At 39.0% G+C, this 24648-nt stretch overlaps 1 protein-coding gene across 10 annotated transcripts in view; it reads right to left on the reverse strand.

Moving 5' to 3' along the window:
- Positions 1–24648, reverse strand: part of LOC119650268 (protein phosphatase 1 regulatory subunit 12B) — a 218992-nt gene that overhangs the window by 16601 nt on the left and 177743 nt on the right. For all 10 annotated transcript variants that reach the window (XR_005249251.1, XM_038052883.1, XM_038052884.1 and 7 more), the window contains 3 exons: positions 18663–18802; positions 18496–18586; positions 11378–11464 (listed from right to left, as the gene is read on the reverse strand). Coding sequence is in view for 9 of the 10 variants with exons in the window: in XM_038052883.1 (XP_037908811.1) it covers positions 11378–11464; positions 18496–18586; positions 18663–18802 (318 nt within the window). In the remaining variant the exon portion in view is untranslated. The remainder of the gene's footprint in view (positions 1–11377; positions 11465–18495; positions 18587–18662; positions 18803–24648) is intronic.

The following is a 24648-nucleotide window of genomic DNA, read 5'->3' on the forward strand; positions in this document are numbered from 1 at the left end:
GTAGGGAGACGTACATGGTCTTTAAACACCACGTCTTCTGTCTAAATATAAAAACTATAAAAGAATTAATGACCCACTTACGTTTGGCACGTGGAACCTACCGTTTTCTGTGAATACTTCGTTGAAAATACTTGTAAAAACGTACACAGTGCAATAAAAATTGGTAGCCTTGAAATACAGAGAACACGCACTTGCCATCCTATGTAATATCTCCCATGCAGGCTATTTTAGCAAGTGTAGACTGTTTAGATAATATTTGTACGAAAGTTAAGTAAATAGAAAGATGATAGGCCCAATAAAAAAACCGTTTGAACTCACAAGAATGGAGCCATTCAAGCATGTTTACTCAACAGATTTCAGGATAAAATGTTACTATCTTCATTGTTTCACTAATTGTAGTTCACATTTGATATTCAAGATTTCGTGATATCCAAACAAGATTACGAACGAGTAAATGAATGGAAGAGTAAAAGCGAAAGTAAACTAATGGCGTCATTCAACTGACAAGACAACATAAACACTTGAACTTGTAGGGGTAAAATAAATTTATGATTATGTTTCAAGAGCACAGTCCAAGGAACTTGAGCATATTAGCAATTTCAATTAAATTCTAATTGAGAGAAAATTTAGCAAAGAGGGCTGCTTGAGGGTGATTAACGATTAAAGTTATCGGGATTAACAATTAGTCTAAGCCAATCCCTTCACGAATGTCAATCTTTAATTGATAATTCAAATTATTGAATAAATTTATGAAAAGATATCGACAAGTTGGTATATAATTAACTATTACGGTCGATCACGGCAAACAAATTGGGTCGTAATGTTGATTAATATCTGTCTCTATCGATTGCTTCAAATATTTTTTGTGAAAAATTAAATTAATGCATATCTTCGCCATATTGTTACGTAATTGATTTGCATGTCCCAGGGTAAATGTTGTAGAAACCATGCAATGGGGGGGAGTGTAGATATTGCGCAAGGACAATATTTACAAGACTTTGGGAAACATAATGCACAAACTTCACTCGCACCTCTACCTGGGCGTTCAGGAAGAGACATACTCATATATCTGAAATAAGAACAAGTTGGGAAACCGGAAGCTAGACGTTTCAAGTATGAAAGGTTTTGTGTATTTCTAATAAAAAGGTATTTGAGTGTGCATTTGCCCCATTAGTTACATACTAATAATACGTAATATACGCATATATTATGTGAGAATATCCACTTTCAGATGATATTGACATTCATAATCTTGAATTTGCAAAGAAACGAAAACTTTAACCTATTATAAGTTTGCTAGTAATAGTGCGATTTTCACCATTGGTAGGATCACGCTCCATTACTCAAAAATTTCGTGGTTCTAGGATAAATTTAAGGGGGTCCTGCAGCCAATTACAAAAAATTATAGTAATATACTATTATCAACTTTATTTGAAAAGATATTGGTATATAGAATATTTCGGAGCCTAGACACCATATAGTGGCAGCCTCTTGTTTTCTTTCAGTTTTTTGGATTGAGTATTTTATGAGAATGAATCCGTTAAAAAGATGATCACTTCCGACCCCCCACACCCCATCTTTCGCACAAATGTCAAAACTAAGACCAGCTTTGAAAAGTCCTAATTGAGACCTTACATTTGATCCCCCACATGACTATATTTGGTGAATAAAATTACACCCCCCTTTTGCATATATGGAGCCCCCCCCCCCTTAAATTCGATGTAATAGAATGCAACACACTGTATGCGTGATCATTCACAGTTACTACCTTTCCACTAAATTTGGTGTCAGTCGCTATAACCGTTTCTCAGGAAAATGGGTGTGACGAATAAGACAGACAAACAGATAGTAAACCGATTTTAATAAGGTTTTGTTTTACACAAAACCTTAAAAAGCAACAGCCACATAAAATACGCCGAGTTTATTCTTACCCAACTATAATCGAAGAAGACAGAATTTTCAGGAGGATTATGGAAGTGTCATTTAGAATGAATATTTGAAATGAATTATACCCATTTGATCATGAGCAAGTCCGCGTTCCTAAAAAGTTTGACGATTTGTCAAACATAAGGTCTCTCATTAAGTGGGCTCTATTCTTCCAGGCGGTCAAAACCATTCCGAATATGGAGCATACCAGATTCTCCGAAAATTGAAAGAAATACTGGTATCAGTCCTGCAGAGAGCTGAAGGTCACTTCAGCGAACCCTTGCTGGACGGCCGACAGGCGGCCCCGGAAACAGATGGCGCAGAATAGTGGAGGAGGATTTCAAAGTCCTCACGAAGTCCTGGAGGAAACTGAAACACACTTCAATAACCCGAAAACGATGGCGTATAGACGTCGTTAATGCGCTGTGCGCCATTTAGTGGTAAATGATCATCATAGATTTCATCATACAGGATGCAACGTTTACCAAGCATTCAAACTTTTCACTAAATTTATCATATAGTTATGACCACTTTATGTGTAATAACTACAAATTTCATCATCATCAACGGCGCAACAACCGATATCCGGTCTAGGCCTGCCTTAATAAGGAACTCCAGACATCCCGGTTTTGCGCCGAGGTCCACCAATTCGATATCCCTAAAAGCTGTCTGGTGTCCTGGCCCACGCCATCGCTCCATCTTAGGCAGGGTCTGCCTCGTCTTCTTTTTCTACCATAGATATTGCCCTTATAGACTTTCCGGGTGGAATCATCTTCATCCATACGGATTAAGTGACCCGCCCACCGTAACCTATTGAGCCGGAGTTTGTCCACAACCGGACGGTCATGGTATCGCTCATAGATTTCGTCATTGTGTAGACTACGGAATCGTCCATCCTCATGTAGGGGGCCAAAAATTCTTCGGAGGATTCTTCTCTCTAACGCGGCCAAGAGTTCGCAATTCTTCTTGCTAAGAACCCAAGTCTCCGAGGAATACATGAGGACAAGGCCATTGTCTTGTACAGTAAGAGCTTTGACCCTATGGTGAGACGTTTCGAGCGGAACAGTCTTTGTAAGCTGAAATAGGCTCTGTTGGCTGACAACAACCGTGCGTGGATTTCATCATCGTAGCTGTTATCGGTTGTGATTTGCGACCCTAGATAGGAGAAATTGTCAACGGTCTCAAAGTTGTATTCTCCTATCCTTATTCTTCTTTGTGTTTGACCAGTCCGGTTTGATGTTGTTGGTTGATTCGTCTTCGGTGCTGACGTTGCCACCATATATTTTGTCTTGCCTTCATTGATGTGCAGCCCATGATCTCGCCCCAATCGCCGCCTGCTCGATCTGGTTGAAGGCAGTTTGTACGTCTCGGGTGGTTCTTCCCATGATGTCGATATCGTCAGCATAGGCCAGTAGTTGGGTGGACTTGAAGAGGACCGTACCTCTTGCATTCACCTCAGCATCACGGATCACTTTCTCGAGGGCCAGGTTAAAGAGGACGCATGATAGCGCATCCCCTTGTCGTAGACCATTGTTGATGTCGAATGGTCTTGAGAGTGATCCTGCTGCTTTTATCTGGCCTCGCACATTGGTCAGGGTCAGCCTAGTCAGTCTTATTAATTTCGTCGGGATACCGAATTCTCTCATGGCCGTGTAAAGTTTTACCTTGGCTATGCTATCATAGGCGGCTTTAAAGTCGATGAATAGATGGTGCAACTGTTGTCCATATTCCAACAGTTTTTCCATCGCTTGCCGCAGAGAGAAAATCTGATCCGTTGCTGATTTGCCTGGAGTGAAGCATCTTTGGTATGGGCCAATAATGTTCTGGGCGTTTGGGGCTATCCGGCCTAGCAAGATAGTGGAGAATATCTTATAGATGGTACTCAGCAACGTGATACCTCTATAATTGCTGCACTGTGTGATATCTCCCTTTTTATGTATGAGACAGATTATGCCTCGTTGCCAATCGTCAGGCATTGATTCGCTGTCCCATACCTTGAGCACAAGTTGATGAACCGCTTGGTGTAACTGGTCGCCTCCATACTCAACCAATTCGGCTGTAATTCCATCGACTCCTGGCGACTTATGATTTTTTAGCCGATGAATTGCACGGACTGTTTCTACTAAACTTGGTGGTGGCAGTATTTGTCCGTCGTCTTCAGTTGGCGGGACCTCCAACTCGCCTATGTTCTGGTTGTTCAGTAGCTCATCAAAGTACTCAACCCATCGCTCTAATATGCCCATTCTGTCGGAAATCAGATTTCCCTCTTTGTCTCGGCAGGATGAGCATCGAGGTGTATAAGGCTTCATCCTGCTGACTTGTTGGTAAAACTTCCGCCTTCTGTGCCTGGTGCGATTGCTCCCTGTACTTTTCTAGTTCACAGACTTGTTGGTTCTCCCAGGCTTCCTTTTTCCGTCTGTGAAGTCGCTTCTCCGCTCGACGGAGTGATAAGTCTCTGCGCGTGCCCGCGTTCTTTGAGAATGCAACATTATTCGGTATGCGGCATTCTTCCGTTCCGTTGCTAGCTTACATTCATCGTCAAACCAGCCGTTCCGACTCCTTTTGCGGCTTGGGCCAAGTATATTTGTGGCTGTATCCATGATAACGTTCTTCAGGTAGTTGTGAAGATCATTTGTTGATGCTTCATCTCCAGGTCCTCTGTTGACTGCGGTTATTGCGGCATCCATTTCCCTCTTATAGGTGTCGCGGAGGGTTGTGTTGTGAATGGCTTCAGTGTTCACTCTCACCTGATTGTCAGAACTACAAATTTCGGTCATTATAATTATCCCAATAAACAAGTTTTGAGCATCTCTTAAACAATATTGTTGCGCATTTTGCGAAAAAGTTGGGCTATACGTCTGTATAAACACACGCCGAATAGGTTAGATATTGTGTTTGTAGTCAAGCCTAAAATTGATAAACCAGTATCTTACTCCAAACCACAATTTTTATTTTACACTACTCCTAGCTTTGTACTAAAGAAGGGGGTAAGTTGCTCCCGAAATATATATATACACTGTAACCTATTCAGCGTGTATTTATACAGACGTACGGCCCAACCTTTTGGCAAAATTGTGAAAACTCAATCTCAGTCCGAAATAACCAACTGGAAAAGATGAATTGTCATCTCTTAGTTTAACTCAATAATCACTTCAGGGCAGAGGATACTCAACGAACGCTGCCTCACCTCTGCCTTGGAAGCAGCGCGATCGAAGCGATTCGCAGATATTGAACTATCACTTTTACACATTAGCAAACGTAATGTGAACGCGAATTACAACGAACGTTAATCCGGACCTCGGGTGCTAACCCAAAAAGAACCTCCAAAGCTGAGACCAATGGATGATAAAATGTAAGTGATCCAGGCGATCGTTCAACGCTACGATGGTGGCCAATCAAGAATTCTTCGACAAGTTGCACTTCTCAAAGGACTTCACATCCACGAATGCGCCCAAACCTTTTGTTACTGAATCAGTAGACGAACCATTTATCTAACCTGAGACTTCTCCAACAACTATTTTCGCAGGCCGTTCAACCATTATCTGCATTTGGTGAAATTTCCTTTATACAAAATGGCACACCTCTCCTCCATCACCCAAAAATTTTCCAAAAAAACTATATTTTCGAGTTGGACACCTTCTTGTATAGTAGCTGTGTGAGCACACAAAATTGCCCTTGCTGCAGCAAGCTAAACCCAATTGCTTCGGAATAAATTTCATGGTTTAAAAATCAGTGGCGCATTTTAATACGGTGACATTAAAGAGCTATAGTGCAGTATAGTTCCGTATGCTGTTTACTATTTCAATTGGGGAATACATTGACTCGATAATTTACCAGATCCACAGAACGGCTTCTGCTGATTTGAAGCTCCCGAAGAAATTTTATATACAAATTTTATTTACATGAATAACCTAGAATGATTTGTGATTTAATGTGTTTAGGGCCTCATGTCGGGCGTCATTCATAAAGATTTTGGTTTTATAGCCGCTCCCGCTCCACCCTTTAACCTACACAGTTTCACCCGTAATTGACGCCTCTAATATTGGACAGACGAACCAGAAGACCAAATCCTAAGCGTCCTCATTGATTTTTTTTAATGGTACCGAACGTGGGCCCCGATAACCTTAAGTTACACCAATGTGAAGATCTTGCTAATAGGCGCAATTCTGATTACAAGTTTCCTCTTTGGATTGCTTTTCAATCTCTGCTCCATGCTAAGCTCCACGTACAATTATATTCACTTTTCTAGAGTGATAACTCTAGTTATTGATTGACCTTTCGCCTTTTTACCGTTAATGTCCTTTGCCGCAGTATTTAATCTCCAGCCCATACGGAAGTACGGCATACAGCTCTGGGGCCGTTCCAAGGAAACTAAATTGAAAGTCGTAGAATCTTTCTAAAACAAAGTGTTAAGAAGCATGGTACATTCGAAATGAGGATCTGCATAGGGACTTGTGAATACAAATGGTTAGTGAAGTAATAAAAAAGTATGCAATTAAGCAGTCAGCAATTATGTTCCCATGTGAAAAAGGAAGTGCAGAAATTGTCGATTATCACAACTCTGACGAGACGACTGAAAAGGAGAAAGCCGAACGACTTACTGTCATAAAGGACAAACTGCCTAAGGACTAAATGTTTCGAGGAACAGCCAACTCTACATCAAATACACCCAAGGTGGGGTTTTAACGCAGTCTTTCCTCTCAGTCATACCGAGTTTCAGTGGGAAAAATCTCACACTCTCAGTGCACGTGGGCCCTCGAGCTAGCCTTTTGAAAACTGCCATCTATTTAAAAAAAATACCTTTAGTGATTTTTCGAAGCACAAACAAGGAATATTACTGCATTCCTTCTTTTTCCTAGATGAAGCAATTTGGCAGACTGGGAGTGCGTGTCAGTGACATATGGTCTAAATCAGCAACTGATAACCTGGTACACGCAGGAATTATTGGTCAAAGGAAAACGTACTTCGAACCAATGAGTAAGCACACTAGCATATTTCAGTCGGAAATTTAAACTATAGATAGATATGCCTCCTTCAACTTCCGAAGGGAATAAGAAGTCAGACTATAGCGATCCTAACTGACATCTAGGCGTCAAGGCACTTAGGTTCAACCTTATAATAAACTGAATGCGTTTAGTTCACACAATAAGGGCGGATAAACTGATCAGCAAAGAAGAAGAAACGCCACTATATATCTTTGGTACCGGGATGGGGTTCATAACTAACACACTTAGGGAAAGCAAAAATGATAGAGGTAACTATACTGGGCGAGTTTTCCATGAATGGAACAGTGGAAGATGTTCATAGGGAAACAACCGAAGCGCTCAAAGGATTCTTTAAACCTCACCAAGATGAACCTTGAGGTATATAGCTATCACCTTGGGAAGCTAGATATCTGCAGATTGTATTGGAAGAGTGATGAAACCCTCAAAAATATTCCAGGAAAATTTCTAGCACTCGTGCAAAGTAGATCAATCCATTTGGGACAATATCTAATACCAAACGCTGCTCTATCAAAAAATACCGGGAATTGATAAGTTCACTTAAAGGGATTGCTGAAATTCCTTTTATCGTTAATTTAGAGACAACTGCGATTTTTACAATGGGCAAATTATCGAAACTACGCGCAGTGCATTCAAAAGTGATCGAGATGTAGTGGAAGATATGCCTCACTCGGGCTGACACACATCACATCTTCAATTAAAGTTAACATTGATAAAAGAAATGGTAATCAAAAATGTTCATTTCGATTGAAGTGAGGTAGCTGCTGAACCGTCTGTTGCGAAGAACCTATATTTTCTCCACAAACTCAATGGTGTATGGGATTCATAAAACATATTACATATAACTGGTAACGAGACTTTAATTCACGTCCAAAACACTCATTAAACTTCCGAATGGCGCCTTGAAACACAACCGAAAGCAAAAAAGACAGATTCGGGGCAAGAATTGAAGACGATTCCGGAAAATGCTTTTGGAAAATGTTTTGATACTAGGCATTTTCGTTGATAAATGATAATAATCGTTGGCACAACAATCCATATTGGATCAGGGCCTTGCAGTGTATTAGACTCTTACACATACGAAAATCAACCCTAGAAAATTAGAGGTCCCAAAACGTGGACTGGTACCCATGATGGAGCATAATATATTGGAAAACCTGAACCGACACCAACAGCTCTACTGCCAAAACCTATCTCTAATCGCCAGAAGTTCATTCTTAACCAAAGACTATAGACTATAGACTATCCTTCTTGAAAACGAGTCTCCCATGCTAACAACGGGACAAATTGTACCAACTGGTAATCCTACACGGAAAGCAGTCTTTACGAAGCTAGAAAAGTAGCCTCTGAATGTCAAAACGACGGACCCAACAACGAGAATGAACAAAAGATTTACACATTTTCTCATGAAACGTGCACTCTCCGTAAAGAACAGGAGTTGTCAATTAGCCGATACACTGCCTCAATATCAAGCTGATGTTATAGCGTTACAAGAGATGCGTTGGACAGGTTTCCTAAAGAAGAGTCACTAAACTATATATTATAATGGCGAACCAGTAAACCATGTGCTCGGAGTACGTCTCCTAGTCAACCAAAGAAGATGAAATCTGCCGTTACCATCTCTGAAAACATAAACGAATGGGTATGCACTTTGCGATTGGCAGGTAAATTTGGAAATATAAACGTTAACGCTCCTACAGAGGAGACTGCAACGCCGGAAAAGTATACCTCCTAAGACGCAATAGAACGGAACCTAGAAACCTTCCCCAGGTATGATATCAAAATCATACTTGGAGATTTCTGCAGCCATACCGACCCCATACTCAGGCGATACGTTGGCTTTCATAGCTCACATAAAAACACTAAGAATAACGGCCTGGAAATTATTCAATTAGCAGTTTTGCCCGAAATGGTTGTTCGAATTACCTGGTTTGTGAGTTAGCATGGTGCTCTGGCCTCGAATGAAGACATCACCTCGAATTCCTTCAAACAATCAAGTGAAAGTAAACAATGAAGCGTTCCACAGCGGCGCAAATGTCACGTATTGCGCTGAGGTAAAATCTTAGAGGATTTTGACGTCCAAAGCGAAGTCCGCTACGATTGCATTCTGTCACAGATATTATGTCTTCTTGTTGTCGATCACGTTCTTCATGCTGCCCTGTCGCTAATAACATCTGTTTACTCTCTCACCGGGTCATGGACGTTGGCTAAATGGCTCTGGATTTGAAAAGAGAGGCAGGTAAAGTTGGACTGAAGATAAACTCCAACAAAACGAATCAGACGGCTCATTGCAGGAAGCGTGGTTTCTGCCGATGGTGGCATCGATGTTACCCGACTCATTAACAGCGTTAGATCTACCTTCGTTGCCTTGGCTAAAATCTGGAAATGCAATTATCTCAATACCAAGATCAAGTTGAGATTATTCTGTGCTAGTGTTCTTTCTGTATTGCTATATAGGAGTAGCACATGAAAGATCAACTCCACTGTTACTCTAAAACTCCAAGCTTTCGACAATACCTGTTTGCATCGTATCATCACACAATAAGGAGGGACGACAGTTGCACTGCGTGCTATGCTATGCAGTGGATTCCACTCTTTCAAGATGGCGGACGAATGGGTCACCCCAAGGGCACGTGGCGCAGAACAGTAGAGGAATGCAAGCGTTTCGAGAAGTCATGGGGGAACTGAAGCGCATTTCAGGTAACCGCGTGCGATGGCGCGTAGATAAGGTTGACGCGCTATGCCCCACAAAGGAGTAAAAGGCAACCATATAGATGTTGATGGAATTACAAATGAACTGGTTAACTATGGAGAACAATTACACAAAGGTCTGGAACAACGAATGCTTGAATGCTAACAACATAGCATTATCTCATCATGCGAGAAGCGATGGGAAAACTGTTCGGATATAGCTATAAGGCCACCATCTTTTCATCGACTTCAATATAGCAGGATCACTTCCGAGGCCTTTCTGCATTAACAACGACCTCCCTATCATATATCCTTCTTAAACTAGCCTTAGAAAAGTGGTCCCCGATATCGAGATGAATATCAAAGATACTGTCCTCGTAAAATCTACCCAACTCGATCCTATTTCAGCTTACAAAAAGTTCTGCTCGAAAATCATGTTACTGTACTAAACCATATATTCCTGGGAAACATTTATGTTTAGCGAGGAACATTGCAAAGTCTTTCGAAGGGAGATACTCCAAAGAATTTTTTAGTCCCCCACAAAGGATGGATGAGCTCATAGGCTATATAACGAACAAATTTACGAGCGTTACCACGATCGTTTGGTTATGGATAAAATCCGAATAGCCCAAAGTGAGCGGGTAACCTAAACCGTACGTGTCAACGTTATCGAATTGGTATTTTTAGTTTTAATTTGGTGCTTTTTAAATGTATACAACTTAAAGTCGGACTGGGCAAAACATCGAAGCAAGAAAAAATAGGATATTAACTATGTGAAAGGGTATTTTGACCTGAAGTTTGATTTTTCTTCTATATAGAGATAAATCCCTTCAGTTTAGCAACAATAATGCAAATATCAAATTGTAAATTAGAGGCTTCAACTATGAGCAAGTGTAAGGACCTAGTCATTCCTAAAAATTAACTTCTTACCTTGCAACTAAATAAGTTTGTTTGATGCTATAAGGTTGGACGTTTGAGCGTGATTCAAAAAATTAACAACACATATCTACTCACCTTCATATGCAATATAAGAGTCTTGAACCAATCTAAGTGTATTTTGTGCAGTAGAGTGAGGAAGGCATATTCCGAATAATAAAATAACCGTCCGCAATGATAATGTTTATTTTTGCATACTGCGTCATATGCAAAATATCTTTCTTTACGAGATAAACGTACTCAAAATCTTTATCAAAAGGAACTATTTTACTATTAAGAAAATGCCAGTTTGGTGTAAAAAAACTTCAAAATATGAAACAAAAAACTAAATTAAAACAGAAATTCAAATACTTGAGTATGCCAATTAATATTTTATCTAGAGATGTATGTGTGTGTGCAGTAGTACGGCTTTGTACTATTGTTGAAATGAAGCTTGAATATGGGTGTGCAACATTTAAACCCAAAAATGTAGGTTCTGTATACAAAATCAAAATGCTTATCCTTAAAACAAAACCAAGGACGATTTCTGTGAGACAAAATTATTTGAAAAACGACAAACAACCAGTTTTCCGGTTCTTCATTATTCGAATAAAAATGGGTTCGTAGTTGTAAAATGTTCTTTGAGCGGACATAATATTCATAACACAAATTGAGAAAACATAAACATAAAAAAGCGCATTTTAAAACGTGGGTGTTTAGTTTTGCATTTGAAGTTTATATTTTCAGCGAATTCAAGGATATTTATTCAGTTATGATTTATTCCTCTTTTGACTGTGAATGCAACAAATTGGAAAAAAAATAAAAAGTAGAAAGCCACTTACCTTAAGTTCTTCTTCCATTTCGGAAAGTTTACGTTCCATTGCTCGTCGTTCACGTTTTTCCAATTCTGATAAAGAATTTTTAGTTGTCTGAGAATAAAAGAAAGATAGAGCGTTTAGAATGATGATGTAAAGCCAAAGAAAAACTATTGTATCTAAACTTTAATAAAAATATTTGCTCAATTAGTGATGCGTGGTATTCTGGAGACAATAAAATATATTGCCAAATGACCAAGGAAAGTACTACTCTGACCTCACAAATAAAATTGACACTGTCCTTCTACAATCTTCAATTCACCAGGAAAATACGACATTCGCTAAGTATCACGTTGTTTATAATACATAGTAGAATTTATCCTAAATTCCTTTGATTATTGTTATCTATGTTCCATATGAACTGACACAAAATTTGATATTCCTAGACTCCTTTCCGATCCGAAAATAACGAGTTTTAATTCGTGAAGTTGTAAAACTGCTCAACACTTCATGTAGTCTTCAGATACATAAGCAACCCTAGCAACCTTCAGAGAAGAATCTATAGGTGTCAAGAGTATGGTTATCTTTAAAATCCATGAAAGAGTACTGGCAGAATGAAGGATTTGTTCATCAGCAATGGTGCGACTGCTACGAAATTGCTGTCGAAGTTGAAATCAGGTACAGAGACTGGTTACTAGAAAGTTTTCACCGGACACGTTTCACGATCTCTCACAACAAAACAATATTGAATAACTAAAAGATTATCATAGTCCCTTTGTCTATTACACATTTGAAAGATATTATTGTCTGCACCAATCCGGTACCAGTAACGAGTCGTGGGTGCAAATGTATAATATTAAGAGCAAATAAAAGTGTGTGGGATAAGGAAAGAGTAAACAGCTCTCATCAAAACCAATCTAGATTGTTGACAGGAAAAATTCCCATGACGATTTTTAGATTTCAAGGGAGTATGATTCAGTGACTTTCTAATAATGTGTTATCACGATGTTTAACAATAATAATCGTTGACGCAACAATCCATATTGGGCCAGGGCCTTGAAGTGTGTTAGAGCACATCATTCCAAACCGTAACGCTACACTACAGTACACTGATTTGGCTTACGTACTAACCCATAACTGAATCGACTGGCATCCGACATCCAGTCATAATAACAATTGCCTCTGCCACCAGTGAGATTTGAACCACGATCTTCCACTAAGACAACCCAGCGCTCTAACAACTTGAGGCCATCCGGACACTATCACGATGTTATATGCGACAAATGTTCACATCGTCCCAAAAACTTTGGAAAAAGTCGAAAATTTATTTTAAACTATTTTTTAGAGTCCCGATTTATCACCATCTGGTTGTCACATATCTTATCCGCATAACAGGAACTTGAAAGATGTCATCCAGTTCAATTGACTTCTTACTTTAATTTTTTTGTAGTGAAAAATTACCAGAATTACCAGTTCGAATTATAAAAAATTATGTTGAGCAAGAATCTCAGAATTACTGGTATACAATCAATCCACTCTCGTCCCTGTCGAGAGAGTAAAAAACAGCTGTATACGAGTACCAACCTCTTTACAATAAAACGTAAAAAAATGTAAACAATACGAATATATTAACTGTAATCCCACATATACCTTCAAAAAAGCTCGAGCACACAGTAATCATTAAACGAATGTAATATAATATCTTCATTTAGAGAAAGGATGTTCAAGAAGGGAAAAAAACAAATTGAATTCTACTAACAAATTAAATAAAATATTCAGATACTGATAACTGAAACTTGTCGTTATCTTAAGGGCTTACTGCTCTAATTTAGAATAACAGTAGACTAGGAATTTCGAATCCGAATTAATTACCTGATTGCCTACAGAGCCATGTCGGGTTTAGTGTACATTCACATATGCTTACTTGCGATCAGAAATTTTTGAGAATGATTTTCCCCGAAATAATAACTCAAGATTCAAAATTAGCTGTCCACCCAGAAAGATCTAGAAACCCACTTAAATTCACGAATCTGCAATGAATACAATTTTTCCTTGATAATACGAAAAACGAGGGCAAGTGACTTGTAAACATTGCTATCAGTAAAATTTTAATAATACGGTATTGACATTCAAACGTAACGTATTTGATTTTTCAAATGGGGAACCTATCAAGACTATTGTGCGAAAATTTGATATGAATCGGAGGAAAGCTAAGGAAGATACAGCGGTTTAAGCAACCACGTCTCATATATAACTCAGCTTGGACTTGCGGTTCGTATGGCAAAAAGCTGCAACTACTAAAGCATTGGATTCGTCCAAACGCACGTATAGCGCTCTTTCCAAGAATGTTTTGTATGCCATCCTATCCAACCTATCTATAAGGATCTGAGCAACGATCCCCTCTTGGAGCAATGTATCGGTGGTTTTACAGAGAACAACAATGAGAGTACGAAGCAACTTATTTGGAAAATCTCACCCAAGCACCTCTGTCATCGTTGAGATTGCAGCTTATGTGGCAACCTCGATCTTGAATTAAGGTTCTTTGCTTTACTAACCTTCACGCAAGATGTGAGATTCAGTAGTGGACCAAACACCCATGAATGGGGGTGATAAACTGAGAGATCCAGGAGCAGAAGACTAAAGAAGACATGATGAAGCAAAAAGGTGCTTTATACATCGTGGATGGTAACATCCTTTATGATCGATGATGGATCCATGACTCAGTTTGAGCTAAGCCATTTACCAAGTAAGGCTAGAGAGTTTTTTCAAATTGACTAATATTTTTTATTTTACAATTTTTTCTGCAAAAATCTCCTATTTCACCCCAAAGTATTTCCAAAAATTGAAATTTCCAAAAATTCTTCCAGCGTTACCTGGGAAAAGCGATCATCTAATGAAAGAACTTTGATTTTTTAATTTCAGATGATCCAGCAATGAGTTATGAGGGGCACCGCAAATCTACTTTTTCCGAAGGTGCATGGATAGTTGAAAATTTTACACAATATTCTTCGAATGTCATACTTTAATGTATCATTAATAATAATAATCTTTGAAACAACAATCCAATTGGATCAGGGGCTTGAAGTGTGGAAGAGCACTTCATTCAAGACCGTAACTGTGCACTACAGGATTACACTACCCTGTAGGAAGTGTGGTCAGTTGTACACTCACCCGTGATTATTACCCTGATTTAACACAAGTACTCATTCACAACTGAGTCGACTGGTATCCACCGTCAAGTCACGATACAAATTCCACTGCCACCTGCGATATTTCAATTGCGACCTTCCGTACGATAGCCTAGCGCTCTAACCACTGAGAAATCTGGACTTAACGTATCTTTGGTTTTCATTTTTTTATTTACTTTAACTGCGTTGTCAAAAAAAAATTACAAAATTGTGCCTTTTTTAGCACGAATCAACTTTACCTCCTCCTCCTCTTTCAGTCTGTTTACCAAATTTTACGAACCTAGGATGAACTAAATTTAAATTTTCGAAATATAACAATGTACTATTATTAACTTTTTTGGAGCAGATATCGTAACGGCGAATATTTTGAAGCCTAGAGACCATGTGCACGAGCCACCACAATTTTTTCAGATTCTTAAATTGGGTAGTTTCTGAGAATGGGTCCTTGGAATAATTGACCCTTTCAGGCCCCCGCATCTGCATCGAAAAATGCTAATCGAAACCTCCCATTCCTCGCATAACTATATTCGTTGAAAAACATTTTACAACCCCCTGAAACTCAACGTAGAAGTTCACTGCCACTGCATGTTTTCAACAAAACATTAAAAAGACATGTTTGCTGCTCTGATGAAATTTACAAATTTAAATTTATTTTACCAGCGCTTTCCACCACTTATGTATTAAACATCTTTTTACCGAATATCGATAATTTGTTTAGTTTTTTTTAACAAAAAAAAATCATAGATTTTGGTCTATTTTTCGACTTTTCTAGTGGCCTACCCTACGCACGCAATGGTAGCTCGAGAAGATAAATACTAAAGAGAGAGAACTAAAGAATCACGAAAAAACGTAATAATCGCAAGCAATAAAAATTACGATGGCCAGATAGACAACTTTCAAATTCTAGCTCGTTAGAGATGAATAAAAATGAATCACACTCAGCTTCTAGAAGAAGACAGAACTGAGATTATCAGTTAAATCTATAAAGCAACAAGTATCATCTAGCCACAAGAGAAATTACCTAGTGACTGGAGGGGAAGCACGTAGTAATCGATCTACAAGAAGGACGAAAGAGCATATGAAGTTTTAATAAAATTGTCAAAGCTAATTGCGTCCGCAGATAGACATCATAGTTAAGCCACTATTGCGTGTCAAAGAAGGGTCCCAAAACCTGGAGTTAACTGCTAAAGAAATTGAGAAAAAAAAAAAACGAAAAAAACTGATGATGTTTAAGGCTCTCAAAGGCGTCAAATAGAGCAATCAACGAATTGAAGAAGTTTTTGAAAATTTTTAAATTTGTCAGATCAATGGAATTAAATGCAACCGTGTTTTATAATTACTAGCATCGAAGCATGTTATGTCCCGTAGGTTGAAATTGCGCTGCTGTATACAATATTTTAATTGCCACAGCAATTCGCTTTTAAAGTTAGAGCACGCGGTCCCCTGGATCAAGAAAATCTAATACAGTTTATTCAAGACTTCGGAAGGCCCATCACAAGTAAAGATTACATTGAAGGAGAAATATAATCGAACTTATTAACGCCAAACCTTTACACTACTTTGAGAGATAAAAAATCCCAATAAATGTATATGTACATAAGAAAAACGTGTTCTTTATCTAGGCTTCTGGGGTACTTCAAAATAAATTAAGAGAAACATCTAACAAGGACAGTTCCATCAATCCTCGAAAATCAAAGAACAAGCGACGTGTACAGACTCGATTTTATAAAGACTTAATAGTTGAAAGGTTTCTGAATAAAGTGAAATTCGAGACCAAGGCAAAGAAAAACGACACCTGCAGGAAATAAACAATATAGCTGTAACAACCTAGATATATAAGTTAATCAACGCTTTTAATGCTCTGTCTAAAAATGGAACTAGGAAGAGTACGATCACCAGTCGGATGAGAACTCGTGTTTATTTTCAGCTGCTTGTCTCCTTCTGCAAATCCAAATCTCAAATTTTAAATTCCCGGGATCTCCGTTTAAGTGAAAGCAGAAGCTCTGCACAAACTGCGGGATTTGCGATAGTGAGTTCCGTTCGGAGACCGTCGCATGTTAGGATGATTGGCCATTTCATCCAGGGGTAAAACCTCACCGGATATTGTACGATTGTCAATCTACAGTTCTATTGCAGCGCAAAGTAAATTTCTTTTGTTACGCTGCTTTACATAGATTTAGTCATTTTAGTGGAAGCATAGTTAACTCCTCTAAGATAGAGTAAATAGTTCAAAATATTCTGTAAAACGTTTAGTTTCATGAAAAAAAAAAACAGTTTTATACATTATTATATTTGTATCTGTACGCACTTCTCTAGGAGAATAGGCACTTGGATGAAGCAAGACCTACCAAAATTCAAAGACAACTGTCTGTGCCCAAGGAGTTTCATCTGTTTGATTTTTTTTTCTTTTTTTTTTTGGTAATTTATTTCCTAGATTTTTAATCAATAAACTCCTTATATAAAAACAGTATTGAAAAAAGAAATATTCTTATAAATAGTTTTCCTGAGACAAATTTAAAGAGGGGTCCTCCATCCGTGGCGCACTTATTCTTAAGGCTTTGTCCCGTTCAAAAGCTTTATCGGTTCGTCTTGATCGTTTCCGTCATTTTGCTCGGTCAAAGGCCGGATCTGGATGAAATTGAGACGCCCTCAAATCACTATCCAGCGTATCAAGCCATCGTTGTTTCCGTCTGCCTTTTTGTTATTTCTCATCGACTTCGATATTTAGACCAATCTTGGCGAGTAAATTCTAGTCAGCACGAATAACTTCTCCATACAATCGAATTTGCCTCTAACGCACTTTGTCCACGATCAGAGCAACCCTCATTTCGGATATGATCATTTGTACTATGCCACGCCACGTATTCGAGGAGAGCGATCAGACCCGAGTCTGCAAGGGACTTATCTGAAGTGGCTCTGCCGGAAGCCTCACCAGAGGTTATCTGGTACCATGGGAACCGGGATGGCCCTCTGAGAGCATATGCTCCAGGATCGGCGTTGGATCGATCTGTCTGTGGATCGATGAAGAAACGAATAATGGCGTCACCTCACGGATGGCAACGCCAACGTCAAATTGAATGCGCTGGCTGCCAAAATAGAGAAGTTCTTAGCCATTTTTATTGCGTTCGATTTCCCTTTCTTTGCTTAGCATTATCGAATTTCTTGTGAAGCACAAATATCAACACGCCTCTTCCGAAGGCCTTTTGCAAGTTCCTCCGTCCTTCTAATGTGGGTACCAATATCTAGCGTGAAAGCCACATAAAAAGCCGTTGAGCACTCACGTTCTGATATCACAAAAAGACGAAAGAGAACATTACATCGACTGGAAAAGAGCTAGTGGCGCAGATTACAATACAATCGGATGGCGCTGGAACCGCAGAGTGAAAGCAGCGAAGTTTAAGAAACATATTTGTATGATTTCGAAAAGATTTCAGACGCGTTTTTCTTAAAAGCATGTTTTCGAAATGGGCTAGTAGTCATTGACTAGAAAATTTAACTGCTGTATTTTGGTTTAGTGAGGTTCTTTGTTTCTGTCTTAACCGATCTTTTATTATCCCACAATTTTTGAGTTAAAACTGTTACTCATGACAAATATTTTTTTTATCACAAGGTAGTGAGTTATAGAGCCACTACTTCGAGGGGTTAGTTCTCTAACCTTTCTGTCATGGGACTCATTCGTGGTAAGGGAAATACGCGCATGATAGCACCGGATGTAGAGAAACACATGCTCTACTGGAGTGTGAACTCCCCGCCCTCAATAAATATGTCGCCGTGGGTCATACCGTCAGTGGACAAGGCACCTCTGTCTGAAAGCACTGGAAGTCTCTAAATTCGTTTTTTTAAGCTAGCAAAAAAATACTGCTTTTCCTTCCGTTTGGTTGAATTTGAAGTCAAGGCATATAAAATAGCATCTATTTGAGCAAATATTTTTTTCAATTTCAACAGATTTCTACTTACTGCGTTTGCAAACCTATCAACGGCAGCTTTTGCCGTTGATAGTTCTTCATCCTTTTTCTTCAGTTCTTGCTTTAACTGTTCGTTTTCTAACCTAAAATTAAACAACGAAACAAAATCCAAATTTATTCTAAAAACCTTCAAAATTTACACACTGCACAAATACTTACTTTACAGCTTCCCATAATGCTTTATAGTCAATTACTTCACCATTTTCTGTTGCATCTGTATTTGACTTACTGTCATTTTGTTCACCAGACAATGAACCACTTGATCCTACACGAGAGCGTGATAATCGTTCACTTCCACTCTGTAAAAAATTAGCAGGAAAGTCAGTAATGTGAAAATTTTAGTTAATATGAAAAACGTTGGTACAATGAAAATAATTGTCGGGCAGGATTTATATGTTTAGCCAATGACAACGGAATGGAAGTCGTTGAAGGATCACACGCTTCAAGTGCTATATGATAACCGACCAGGGTTGATGAAATAAACTGTACTTCTGATTCTAGTAAGCTGTCTCTTACTGGAGTAAGACAACTTCAAACTTAGCATGTCTGCTCCAAATATCTTACTTCGTAGCCTTCACTCTTCTCTGATGAAACACTGGCCGAACGCGCTGCTATTGCTCTGCTACGTGTCCTAGAGCGTCCTTTCCTCTCCTGTTCGCGAAGCGACGCACTGCGATTCAGGATAACTGGAGGTGTATTTGTACCTGTCGACACTTTATTAGGCTTGGATAGCTGATAAGAATTTAAACTCTGGTTCGAGGAAGATTTCGCTTAAAATTGAAAAAAAATATACCAAGATAATGCAGGCATATTTTAAAAATTTAATTTCTTAGTTACGTTTCGAATTTCCAATCTGCGAGGGTGTGTAAGTTTTCGGTGAAATCCCTAAACTTAATCCAGCTGTTGTAACACCATTATCATAACTACTATAAGGACTAACATAACGATCGCTAGCATATGCATTAGAGCCGTAACGTTTATCGTAACTACCTAAAGTTTTATGTGGAATTGTATTTTGTGTGCGTTGTTGATGTCTGGACAAATTGGGAAAATTACCACTGGGATAGAATCCATTTCGAGGAGAATGATTGTAGACATTCTCTCTGGAACCGTAATGATTGGCTAAGTAAGGACTCTGGTAGGAAGAGGCGGAATTTGATTGCATAGGATAGTAACCACCACCAGTGTAGGGTCGTGAATAGGATTGGGTGCCATTATATAAGGATGGCTGGGATGATGGACCGACTGACGGTGTAACTCTTGAACTGGATAGGGAACGACGTCGGGTCGGTGGTATTGGTTGTGTTGTTCTTGATCGTGATCGAAACGACATTGTTTAGTGTAAGTATATGTGCGAAGGTATTTGATTTTGTTTATAATTTTGGTCAAGTCAGTTGTTTCTTCATGAAATTAGTGCGGCCGAAGATTCTGTAAGGATATGAATACATAAAAGACGATTGTTATCTATACGTCAGGAGTTGTTTTTTTGTAGCAAATCGACTGGCGTAAGGAATCTATGTTGTTCACGAGTATCTCCAAGATGTTATAACCGTCACGTTAAAACAATTAGGTGCGGTGTAAACCGAGCTAACATTTACTATTACCTCAATGATGAATGGGTAGATAATGCTGGCAATCAACATTTGTTTTATATTCCAATATCTCTAAAACTACTAATGACGGAATCAATTCTGTAAGGGATTGATTCGCAAAATGAGAGACACGTCATTTTACAAAAAAAAAAAAACTAAGTGTCTTAGGTTAGATGCTTATGTTGGAGTAAGCCTTAAAAGCCAAAATGCAACCATAACTAAGCTGAAAACGTGGATGTTCAGGCCCATAAACTCAAATAACAAAAATACCGTGATTCAACCGAGCGCGTGATGTCGAACTTTACGATATGTACTCCCCCCTAAGATTCCCTTTCAATCACGATTAAAACGGAAGACTTTGCGGTCCCCCATACTCCTGCCCACTTTGGAATCTACTTCAATTGAGACACCCTTTATTCTGTCGCTACAACATAGTGAAAAAAAATCAAATCAAAGAATTTCAAAATCATGTCTACCTTCAAAGCATTCTAGGGATTATGGAAAGTAGCTTTAATTTCCCCCAAAACTACCAGAGACGGTTGCACTCCCAGAACATTCCTAAGGAACAATTTCAACTTTATGTATGAACTAACTACATTTTCAGATATTAGACAAATCAGCGAAATTAGATCAGAAAGATAATGCGCCTATCAATAACAAGATCGGTGCCACCTTTGGCAGAAACTACACTTCCTAGATCTATAAATTGATCAACACCTTCAATTTTCTGCCCATAAATGCAGATAGGAAGAGTGCAATAACCAACCAGACTGAGAAACTTGGTCCGAATCTACTTGTCTCTCTTTCCAAATTCAGATCAATTTGGCAAAGGTCCATAATTCGATAAGAAAGCAAACAGATATCATCTGCGTAGTCAAGATACTTGAGCAAAGACTATGACCATGATGGTGATGGTCAAATGATCCGCAGGCTGTTGATGTGGTCAGTGCAGGGGAGAGATCCAGAATGGAAACCAGGTTCCTCTCTGTCGATCAAGTTTTCGAAATGTTCCATAATGCGTTCTTAGCTATTATCTTTGCGACCCTCCAATTAGCACACCCACGTCCAGTGCCCTTTTCGGAATCTTAACGATCATTAATTTCTTCCACTATCTGGGAAAAGCCTCGAATACCCAGGATTTCCTTATAAGTGCAAGTAACAACTCTGCGCAAAATTGCAGAAGCAATGATGAATAGATCCGTAAAGAGACCGTCAAGCGCAGCCCAGCTTGAGTGGGTTGACGGCCACGATGATTCTTCTTTTGTTTGGAGGAGCAGTTCGAATCAGAATGTTACGGTGACTAACCACGTCATTCACAAGAAGGCTTCATCACATGTCATACGATTGAGAGCCGTGGTGAAACGTTTTTTCCACCTATTCAGCTGCTCATCATCGTGAATGAAAAGTTGAAAAATTTTCAACTACATGTCTCCTTGATGCGTTATTAGCAGTTATTGTTACTGAGAGCGATGGGTCCGTAGATCAGATCAGATTCGGGGATGAAGAAAATCGTCTTCTTATGTAGGTCCCGCCATGAAACTGTTAGAATCGATGCCTATCTACACATAATGCTTTAAAGATACACAACTGTTAGTTAGAAACGACAACTATCATTCGCTTGGTGGTCAAACAAAGCGGCCCTGACTCCAATCTCTGCAGAGCTAAAAGATTTGTTTGCGATTTCAGCGCGTTCGGCGTCAAGTCGAATCCTCAAAATTGAAGATGGAGGAATTGATAATGCAAGGCATGTTCGCAACAAAATAGCCGAGATGCTTGACTGATCCAGCGGAGCTTTTGCGAGTACAATTCTAATGGCCTTAGAAGGCAATAGCCGAAAGAAACGAAAGTGGAAGACTTATGACAGTTGAATTAGTACGAAATCAAAGTATGCGACACTACCGTGGTGGTGTTTATTCTCCACCAGGAAATCGAGCTATTCATGGAGAAAGGAAATTGAGACATTAAGATCGTTTTCTCTTCAAAACTTAGTTAAAGGGGAAATACGAAAACAATCTACGAAGTAGCCAGAAATGTGTTATACAGAGAAACAAGGAAGGCCGCATGAAACTATAACTCGAAACGAACATGATTCCCGAACCATTCATACGAACACCATTAAATGATTGTAAGAGATTAAATTCAACCTAATGGAGGGAAGAATAACATGACTGCGATGAACACCACAATAGTTACTACACAAAAGAAGCTTCAGGAACTTGAATGCCTTCAGAGAGTGGAGCTGGAGACCAACTTAAACATGCTGGGGCACACCAAACCCCCTTAGGAGTTAGCGTCAAAGTAAAAGTGGGGAACAGTTTTAGCGGATATGAACTCCGCACGCCGCTGAAACCGAGCACTTCAGAATATTCCACCTTCACCCACAGGCGATAATTGCCAGTCCGTGGCATCTAGTATTCAATGCGGTTTCACTACCATGCTTAACCTAATGCAACACTCTACAATGAAATTAGCAGTACAACACCTCGCAATGAAGTTAGTAGTTAGATCGCGGGCCAAAGAGTTCTACCTGCTAATCCTAGCCAGCATGTCGATGTAGAAACGAGCAGAGCTCTTGATCTCTTGATTTGGTATCGAGGATAATGTCCTGATATCCATCCTGCGAACTTTACCGACACCGCAAAAAACAACCAAACAATAGACCACCTAATGTGTGTAGTTTGGATCCTGTGTTGACGTACTAACGTGGAATTTCATAAATATGGGAATTTCCATATACTTATAATAATAATAGTTGGCGCAAAAGTCCAATTGGATCAGAGCCTTGAAGTGTGTTAGAGCACTTCAGTCAAAACCATAACGATACACTACAGGATTACAGTACCCTATAGGAGGCAATATGGTCAGCATTGCGCCCGCCCTAGATTATTACCCTGATTTAACTCAGATACTCATTCTCAGCTGAATCGACAGGTATAGAATCACGATATTTCATTAGAGGTTTCAGAAAATGATTGATACTCATCATTAAATTCCATATACAATACTTAGCAATAACAAAATTGGAAGTTTCCCCATTAGCACATGTTAACTTTGCTAGTATCCTTCCGCACTTGCCATCTCTGTTGTATTTTCGTTAATTATGATGACGGCGACACAGAAAGTGCTCAAGTCTTGCGAGAGCGGAGTGGAAAGGGGGGATTTTTCCAAGGCCCGGAGTTTTCTCGGAGGCCCGGAATAGAAATGTCAATGGAACAACAAGTAATAGCCAGACCCGCATAATTTGTTTCCTTAAAACTGTACAATTTTTACCCCGAATTTTCTCTCCACGACCCTGAAAGTACTGAATATCCGTGGCCAGAGAATCATTACTGGTTCGTTCCCTTTTACTACTTCACCCTCTTTAAGAGATACGACTTAATTCAAATCCCTTATCGTTAGATAAGTTTATCGTAGTAATTTCTTGCATCAGTTTTGAAAGTACGATCTTTCATAACACAGGCTTTAGGGGATGAAGTTATAAGTAATAAACTCGAAAAGGAAGGTCAGTCAATGAATTTCTGGGACCAAAACCACTACAGCCGTAACATTATCTTATGTTCAAGTGCTTTACCACTTCACTAGGATAACGATGGATTAGGTTTCCACATAAATATAATAGGTTATATATAGAGTTCAAAAACCTACAAACAAACATCCTTAGTTGAGCTGATATAATACTTAAATAATGCGTCTGGTTAAATGATATAAGCTCAAAAGGAAATGTGATCCAAAGTTTCAGATTAATTCCTAGCAAGCCTTCGAAGCGATTTAAAATAAATGAACTTAAGTGATCCTTAATGCTTGCACTAAAGTCGGTTACCAACTTTGGATTCAACAAGGTTGCATTGGCACAACGGGGTATCGAATACCACAATAATACAAAAGTTGCAGCTTCTAGATCCAGCAAATAGTAAGAGAACAGGAGATCACACTAATCTTCTTGCATTAGTCAACGAAATATGATGAAAATTTCTGTCAATAATCACCTCCGCAGAACTACGCGAAAATGCTGACGAAAATGTTACTTTTACAACCAATTAAGGATGCAAGACAAAGGGAATTGCTATCAACAGATTTCCTAAGTGTCTGGCGAAAGATTGATGTAAGTCTCCTGTTCATCCCTTTATATCCACACACATTCTTTTTTCGCTTTGTCTTTTTCCTATTTTTATTTCAATGTACTTCATTTTCATTGTCCTCACAATTAAAATTGTGTAAGTCTACAGTAGCAGGACAGCATAAAGACGAACACAAGCATCCATGACGATTCAAACCCAGAGCAACGAGAACGGAACGGAAAGGCTGACGCCCAACCGAATAGCATCGGTGGTATCATTGTTTATTAATTCTACATAAAAAATAATCAAACTAATAAATATCGAAATCGTTGCATTGATTGCGATTGAAGTCGTGGCAAAACATCGAAGACACATATAATTATTTGCCACAAATCATTCAGTCACAATAACTCAAAGAAAAACATTACAAATACGAAAAGTTCGATATTGTCGCAAAAATATCCCGGAATTTTCACGACCATACGCTTTATTTCT

The sequence above is a fragment of the Hermetia illucens genome, chromosome 2, assembly GCF_905115235.1.
Source record: "Hermetia illucens chromosome 2, iHerIll2.2.curated.20191125, whole genome shotgun sequence".
Classification (NCBI taxonomy): Eukaryota; Metazoa; Arthropoda; class Insecta; order Diptera; family Stratiomyidae; genus Hermetia; species Hermetia illucens.